The sequence below is a fragment of the Falco naumanni genome, chromosome Z (assembly GCF_017639655.2).
Source record: "Falco naumanni isolate bFalNau1 chromosome Z, bFalNau1.pat, whole genome shotgun sequence".
Taxonomy (NCBI): Eukaryota; Metazoa; Chordata; class Aves; order Falconiformes; family Falconidae; genus Falco; species Falco naumanni.
In genome coordinates, this window is record NC_054080.1 from 70,588,655 (window position 1) to 70,597,737 (window position 9,083).

The 9,083-nt window shown below is 40.3% G+C and overlaps 1 protein-coding gene across 1 annotated transcript in view; it reads left to right on the plus strand.

Annotated features, from left to right (window-relative positions):
• OXCT1 (3-oxoacid CoA-transferase 1) overlaps positions 1–5,717 on the plus strand; it is an 85,922-nt gene extending 80,205 nt beyond the window's left edge. The window contains exon 17 of the mRNA XM_040580011.1: positions 2,011–5,717. Within this exon, the coding sequence (XP_040435945.1) occupies positions 2,011–2,046 (36 nt within the window). The 3' untranslated portion in view covers positions 2,047–5,717. The remainder of the gene's footprint in view (positions 1–2,010) is intronic.
• The last annotated feature ends 3,366 nt before the right edge of the window (positions 5,718–9,083 follow it).

Consider the following 9,083-nt stretch of genomic DNA (forward strand, 5'->3'; position numbering starts at 1 on the left):
GGCATTAGCAGCATACAGATTTTAATGGTGCTATCTTCATCCTCCAGCTTTTTCCCTTAATTCAATGGAACCATCTCTGGGTGAGGCAGATATGGGCCCAAATTAAGTGAGGCACACAGGCAGTTGGAGTCAGAAATGTTGAAACATTTCTGGAGCTAGCCCAGGAATGCTGGTGCACTAAAGGAGTTTCTCCAGCTCCTCTACACTTGTACCTATTACATCTATTTATTATCCTAGTTCACACACAACTTTGAAAAATCAATGAACAGTTTCCATCCACTGAAAACCTTTCGTTAGCATTTGATACAGTAAACACATTCTTCATGAGCTAAGCTTTCCTTGTTGGCTGTTCTCATAAGGTTGTATGATATATGGTGGCTGGAGAAAGGGTAATGTGGAAATCTGACTGGTCCAGGAAATACAGCCCTGTATTTCTGGGGAAAGAGGCTTTAATGCTTGGAAAGACCCTTTTCTATCACTTTTTCATAAGTTAGCTTGCTCGGTACTGTTAAGTGAAAAAGAAGGGATAAGGAGGCAGAAGGAATGCAGTATGTGGTGTTTCAATGCAGTACGTCATGTTTCAGTTGGACACATTAATTAGGAGCCAGATTATCTGTGGAACTGCCTGAACAAGGGAGATCACATGAGTTACTTTTGATCTTCATCCTGGGGCACCTATTTATATAGGCTAGGAACAAGAGACATTTAAAGAGGCTTGGATCTTCTGTGGGGAGCTTTTCCTCCAGGTATTTGTGTAGACCTGCAGCCGGGGTTTAATCAAATGTTAACCATTGCTACTCTTCTAAGTCTTCTCTGTATTGTTCTCATTTATGCCTTCTTCCCTCACCTGGTTTCCTGTTTAGGCTTACTGTGTTTTACTTTTGGTCTGCTGGATATTTTATAATATCACTAATTGATTTTTATGACTATGGTATTAAAACAATAGAATATATAAGTTTATCCTCACACAAACATGAATGTGAATGGAAAAAGGTAGGTTTGTTTTTTTAAAAAAGATAAAATTATAAGTATTAAACTATCATCATGAAACAAATCAAATGAATGTGAATGGAAGAAGGCAAATTCTAAAAAAATAATGCAATACTTCTGATTTTACCTATATCATCATCAAACAAACCAATGTATACATATACTATAGGTACAGTGTGTGTATTGTATGTGTATACATTTGATTGTTTATCTTCTACTAATGTGTGTGTTCTAAAACTCAATTGATTACTTCTCCACAGACCTAGCATTGACGGACAGCATCCTATTTCCTGGTGGGTGGGGAGGAAATGCAGAATGACCTTGGCTGTTGAGCAAATAAGGGGAATAATCAGTCTAAGATTCCTTGGCATGGTTGTTTTGATGCTGCAGTGGCCATTCAATCATGTATTGAATATAAACTGTTTTGTTGCCTCAGCATCATTCCGTGTATTGATGCATGTATGCAAGTGGATTAGAAGGTGGTGGCTGAGGCTGTTGCCCATGTGCAGCTCTCTCTCCTGTTGCTGTTCACAGCAAGTGCAGGCCCGCTGTACACAAGCTGTGACCATCTACGGGCCAGTGCATTAACTAAGCCACGGCAAATTTTTGAGCTATGTTCATGTGCCTTACTGTATGCTGTATAATTGAGGAACTGCTTCACATGAGTTCAGCTCTTGTTTCTGCTGGCATTGGAAGCCATCTGAGAAGACTATGCAGTTAGCAGGGGCAAATACAGGTTCGGCTGTCCAAGTTTAATCTGCATTCCTAAATCAGTAACCCAGTTCAAAATAAATGAAGTTTAGAGGCTGGATACTAGCGCCATGGATATCTTGTATTCCTGCATCAGAAAATGTAGTTACGGGAGAATTTATCTCTGAAATACTTCAAATATGTCAACTTAAATAAAGACAGTGTCTCTAGTCTTCAGTGGCACATAGCTGATAGAGGTGGAAATGAAAGGTGGGTTGTACTGCCATATCACTATGCTAACTGTTGTGCTTTTTCCCTCCTTTTTGCTAGGTTTCGCCAAAACTAATACCAATGAGGCAGATTTAAACGTGAAATACAGACTGGGCTTAATTTGCCGGAAGGCTTGTTTCCAAATGGGAGCTCAGTGAAGAGAAATCAATGTCTGGTTTGCAATTTTACTACTTGTTTCTTTTTTTTTCTTTTTTTTTTTTTTGTAAGGGCTCTTTAAGTAGTTTCAAGATAGTCACAGCCTGAGTTTAACTATCAGCCTAAGTTGTATTTTAACTTCATTACATTACCAATTGAAATTGAAAAGGTGAATTTATTCCCTAAATTTTGAATAATGTTATACTAAAATGTTAATGAATATTGTAAAAGAAATGCCTTGTATTGTCTCTGCCAAATACTACATTTTTTACAGAGAATCAGAAAACGATCATGCAAAACTTATGATTTCCTCTGCTTTTTGTGATGTCATTAAACTTACCAGTCACTCCATTGCTCTGGAACTATAGCACTTATCATGTCCATTCTTCTGTAAAGGTGTGGAGGTTGTTTTTTTCTGGAGTTGTAGAGAGACATCAGGAATATGGACTTACTTGCCTTTTCCTGAACTTTTTAATGAGTCTGTGACAGAACTGTATATACCAGTGGAAATAACTGGGTCCTTAGCCCTGAATGTATCTATCTACTATTTCCATGGTGTGTGTCAGCTGGCATTAAGAAGCCTACACCTCCCAATGTCCAACTCTGATCCCTTATATTTAAATCCTACAAACTAGAATGGGACTAGTATGAAGGAGGGAAATCGAAAAGTCTCCATCCCCATGCAGACAACTGGTGGCTACACATTGTCCCATGTGAACCACTCTTCTTCTCCAGGTAGAATCCTTTTCCCCAGCCCTCATTCAAAGGCAAATTAAGATTGTTCCTGGAGTCAGGTCTGTCCTTCCAGTGTTACACAGGAAAACAGGGGAAGAGAATGTTGTGGGCACTTTGAAGTTTCTTCTGAATGATGGAACGCAGCTCATTAAAGCTGGAAGCAGTAAGTTTGCATGACTTGCCAATCAAGGCATTGGCAAAAACTAAGCCAAACTCATGATAACTAGAATGAATGCCATGAGACAATCAAAATGAAAATTTATTCTTCCATACTGGTTCTGCTGTTTGAGAAAGATCTTCCTTTCCCTGTTATTAATTACAAAATGACTGTTACTTTTGCAAGGGGGTAATATGACAGCATTGGATCTCACGTACCAAATCAGCACAGTAGGTCTTTATTATACAGAGCATGAACTGACTGGAAATCTGCATTTAAAGTGTAATGGTTTCTGTCATTCATATAAATAGTAACATGTAAAACACTTCAGTTAAAATAGTTCCTGACATAATGTTTGATATCAGGACAGGAGCAGATTAAGTGACTGAAAAACATGTAAACTGTATACGCACAAATAAATATATAATTATATGCCTATCATGTGTGTGATAAGCAGTGTTGGGATATGGTGTAGAAGGGCATTCTAGTACTAGGTGGATGAGGTATTCGCTGTCATTGTCAGTGTGTGTTGTGGAAGCACTGTAACACATTTCTAGGGAAACAGATAGGAAAATCCCACAATATTTAGCTCCTGTACTAGCCTTTGTACTGCATTTTTCCATGCTAAAGTAAGAAATGCTTCTCTTTCATGGGACAGTTATAAAATTGGTCTTGATCCACCCATGGACTTGATAGCAGTAAAGCTGTTTTTATTAGAGAGATTTATTTTGTTTAGTTGCACTTACTCTAAACAATTCTTTGATAATCTCTTTTCAATACCAAGTAGGTTATCCTTATTCCCACAAAGGAATAAACAAAATGCCTTTGTAAGCACCTTTATGCAGGTACAAAAGTACTCCCACAATACTAAGTTTTATGACTTGAACTTATGGGTGCTAATGGGTGGTAAGGTGTTGTATAGCCTGAATGTGTAGGCAAGACCTGAAGCTGAGCCCATGGGAAGAAAGTGTGTTGTACAAAGACCAGTGCTAATTTCCTGATTAAACATACAGACGTGAGTGGTTGGTAGGTAATTTGCATGCAAGGCTTGAAACAACATTGCTCAGAGTGGTCCAGAATATTAGCACAGGTTTAGCGCAAGTTAGATTTTATCAAGCTTTAGTTTTAACCTATTGTCTCTGTTTAGGTGTATTCCCTGTGTTATTCACTCATTCCAAACAAGTTAGTTAAAGTTTGGCTATTTCTACTGCTGTAGAGGTGGACTGAAGTTCTGCTCACAGAGGTTTTGCAGATTAAAAGTCTCTGTATAGCAAAAACTGACTCTATTTTCACTCAGTATGAAACTTTTTGTTTTGGAGCATGTTTGAGAGCATGGATGTGATCCCTGAAAGTATCTTGCTCATCACTACTCAGAGCTCTTGTAAACAGTACCCAAAATGGATGCTGGTTCTAAAGAAGTATAAGTACTATTATTTAGTAGGGAAAGGGAGTTGCTATTAACTTATCCAGAGAAAAAAATAATCTTTAAATAGCTGTGGAAGTCTTAAAGAAATCTATAAATGAAATGTTGACCTGTTGCAATTACCTATAGTACATTAATTGTAGGACTGATTAGTTAATTACAGCAAACATTTATTGGCATATATAAAGTACTGGAGGAGCGTCTGAGGGTGCATGCGATCAGGTGTGTGCTGCTTCTGCCATAGAACTATGCTTTGCTGGCATACGCACAGAAACCATCATTGTTATTAATGTATGGCTATGAAAAGACTAATGACCTGATGTCTGGGAGTTCCGCGCCTTGGTTTCTGAAGCAAAGAATTAGGAGCCACGAACTCCTGAGTTTCAGCTTTTCCATTTCTCCACTTCCTGCCTTGAAAAAATTCATCTGTGCTTCTGCCTTGTCTCCTGTTGCTGGAAAATGAGGATGTTTTCCTTCATACCTCACGGGGATGTTGTGAGGAATAATCAGCTAAGGTCCATGCAACAGGTTGTCTTTTATCTTCAGCTTGGAGATCAGACTTGATCAAGAGTGTGGAAGAGTACTTGAAGACTGCCATATATGCTGGATATTTGAGTTCTGTGTCTTCTCTTATTTGTATCAGTGTTAATGCAAGAGAGCAAAAGCCAATATGGTGCTGAAAACTGGGGATGAAAGCTGGGGATGAAAACTGGGGATGAAAGGAGAACAAGCGCTCTCCGTAAAAAAACAGTGGTGCAAATATCTGTATGTCACACTTGAATTTTTCTATCTTGAGAACAATATATTGCAGTAGAATACTGGTATTGTTATGAAAACATCATGTATCCGCACAAGCTAATTGCTAAAAGCAGTGGCTCCATTTTCTAATTGATTTGTAAAGTAAGATTAGAAATTAAAGCACTCGTAAGTATTTTCATAGATAAAGTTTAGTCTAAGCAGTATTTGCTAGGGTCGTGTTACAGGGGTGAGAGCTTCTCGTTCCTCTGTGGTGGGTGATGGTATGCATGAAGGTTTATTGAGACACCGCCTGCTGACAGCACTTCACAAGACAAGGACAGTTGATACCCTTTGTCCTGAAGAAGGTGATGATTCTACTATATTACCACATTGGACTTACTGCACTTCAATTTTATTGATTTTTTTTTCCCTGAAAAAAAAAGCAAAAAAAAAATGAAATATTATAGAATATGTAGTTGTACTGTAAACTCTGCAAACTAAACATCAAAGTTCTTCTATGTATTGGCAAAAGAATCAATAAAGTAAAGATTAAAAATCTCGAGCTTCCTCTATTGTTGTCATTTTTCATGGTGTTCTGTCCTGCCATTAGGAGCAGTAAAAGATTAGCTTGTGTTTGCACCAGCATGTCAGACCTCAGCACAAGCAAAAACCTCAAGGTCTTGGCTGAAGGTGGAGGGGTTTGATAAACGGAAATAATGAAGCTCAAAACTCAGCTAACAGCTGGATTCTCCATGTTCTCTTACTGATGTCTCTGTTGGGTCAATCACAAACATAATTATCACATTCATTTTCATAATTACTTGGTTTTTACCTTTTGATTAAGACTGTTTTTGAAATTACAGCATTTAAGATGTTAATCATTCATGTTAGTGTGTGGCTGCATTCTGAAAATAGTACTAGATGACACATGAAAACAAATTGCATTAACCACCTGGTGAATGATAAAGTAGATGATTGCAAAGTGATGAAAATGCTTGTCTGTAGATACTGGGGTCATCCTTCCATCCATGCCATAAGGTCATGAGTAAATATGTCACAGTATCATTTTATCTTCAGTGTCCTTGGAAAGCAGGTTGATAAATGCGCAGAAAAATGTTTAGGCTCAGAAAAAAACCTTGATGATTTTCTCTGAAACGAAACTTCGGTAAATTATATGCCTGGTCAAAATCCAGCATTCTGTCACCCCTGTGAAGGGGAGTACAAGGTAAGTGCCAAAATCACTGAGCTAATACACCAGTCTTGCAACTCTAAAATTTACTTATACAATGGTAGAAGGTAAAGATTCCCTCTAACAGGAGAAAGTTGGTTACAGGCATATCAGCAGTTTTGTCATATCTTGTATATCTTCTGTTGTTGGCTATTGTGCTGGTTTTGGCTGGGACAGAGTTAATTTTCTTCATAGTAGGTAGCTGGTGTGGGGCTGTGCTATGGATTTGTGCTGGAGCAGCGCTGGTAATGCGGGGCTGTCTGCATTACAGCTGCGCAGCGCTCACACCCAGCCACGGCCTGTTCTGCCTCTCACCCCACCCCACCAGCGAGGGGCTGGGGGGGCACAGGGGGCTGGGAGGGGGCACAGCCCGGACAGCTGCCCCCAGCTGACCACGGGGGTATTCCAGACCGCACGATGTCAGGGTCAGCATATAAAGCTGGGGGGAGAAGAAGGAAAAGGGGGACATTCAGAGTAATGGCGCTCGCCCTCCCAAGTAACCGTTAGGCATGACGGGGCCCCGCTTTCCCGGGGATGGCCGAACACCGGCCCGCCGATGGGAAGCAGTGAATGAATTCCTTGTTTTGCTCTGCTCGTGTGAGCAGGTTTTGCTTTACCTATTAACCTGTTTTTATTTCAACCCACGAGTTCTCTCACTTTTATGCTTCTGATTTTCTCCCCCATCCCAATGCAGGGGGAGCAAACAAGTGGCTGTGTGGGGCTTAGCTACTGGCTGGGGTTATACCACGACACTGATTTTACAATATCCCATCATTTCTGTGATGCACTGCAGTATTCTGAGCCCCTCTTCTGCCCATATCCATCTGCTGCTACAGACCAGGTGTCTTAGCTCTGGACGTATCGACACCGCAGCACGTGTGCAGTTTTTAATGGAACAGCTTCAGGGGACACCTTGGGGGTGGGGGGAAATTCCTTTACTGAATGTATTTATGTAACATCAGATTTTGAGGCTCCAGCAAGGGTGGAAGTAGCTTATTGTGTTTGTGTTGTGAAAACTTGCTGTGCCTGGTTCACATATTTATGTACTTATTTGTTTAGAAAAAGAAAAAGCATGGAAAATGAGTTCTCCATCTGCCTCCTGTGGTACTTAGATTTTATTTGTCATATTTTTTAATGTAATGGCTTGCAAAAACAAGTAGAACATTACTTAATTATTTGTGGGGCCAGTAGAGTCTAAAACTAGAACGTCTATTTCCATGGTCTTAAAGCTGTCCCCTGAGCTTGCAATCCAGCGGAAAACTGTTAAGTTTGTATAAAGCTGTGACAGATGCTTAGAGTGAGCTGCTGCAATGCTTTCAGGCACTGGCAGTGCTGCCTTTGGTGCTGTGGAAATCATCACATTTGTCTCAAAAACCCGTGCCTGTGTGAGATTCTCAAGATTGTGTCCATCCACCTGACCTGCTGCGGGCTCTCACCAAGTGCGTAGGTTTGTGCACTTTTCAACGAAGGACTGGCACAGCCCCAGCTCATTTGAAAAAAATGGTGGCGATGCTTCTTTCCCTGTATTAATTCAGCAAGAGGAGCGTTTGTGAAGGTTCCGTTCCTGACTCTGTCCAGCAAGATTCAAAGCACATGTTGCTTATCCCAGGAAAGCTCCTAACCTGCCACACTGCAGGGTGAGCTGGGTAAGAGCACGGATCGGGGGGAAACTGGCTTACTTTGCAGAAAGGACTGCGAGGGCTTTGAGGCTATGAATAGAGAAGAAGGAGCAGGGAACACCTAGCACGTGAGTCATTCACCCAGCAGCGGCAAGGCCTGAATTCTCTTTTGAAGAATGGTTTTTATGTTATTAATACAGGCTTTAAACTGTAAGCAACGCTCTTCCTCTCCTTTTTCTTTCCCTGCATGTAGGCACTTACCTGCATTAAACCCAGTGTTTTTCAGGGCAAGTGCAGAACAAAAACGTGAAGGCACCTGTGGAACTGGTAGCTCAAGCAGTGTGGTGCTCTGCCACCTTAGAAGGGTACAGAGGGGGATTTTCCCTTTTAAGATTAGATTGCCCAAATTAATCAAGTTCTCTTGGAAGTGCATCCTGCTGTGGTCCAGGAGACCTCTAAAGCGACCTAACCTAAACCATTGATTTTACGGCACTATGTGAATTGCTTTTATTTTTTGGGTAAGTTCCTGAACATAGCTTTTTGTTCTCTCAGCTGGAAAGTACGTAATACGTAGGTAGAAAAGGGAATTGAAATATTTTGTAAATGCAGGGAAACGTGTTACAAGTAGCACAAAACCTGCAGCCAAGAGAAGAATTAGTCTGCATAAACTGACCAAAAGCAACGTGAAAAGCAAACTTACATGTCACCCTACATAAAAAAAAAGAAAAAGGCCACAGAAGAAGCACATTGGTATCACCTACAGAAAGTATACATTCATTCTAGGACAAATTCAGTCTCATCTGTTTAGGCGGTGAGTGAGTAAAGACTATAAACTGGATCTGATGCCTATATCCTGCGAAACAGTGCTTCCCCTTTGGAAAATCTGGCTCTATGAGCAATTAACATTTTTATCTTAGATCTGTTCTAGAATAAAGAGAGCTGTGTATGGCTAAATAGGCAAAGCTGTCTTGTCCAATGCATATCCCTAAAAATACAATATTTAAAGCTATAATCAGGCACTCTGGCTTGCCATTCATTTCGGTCTAGTTCCATCTTGCATTTGCTCCAATAAAACCC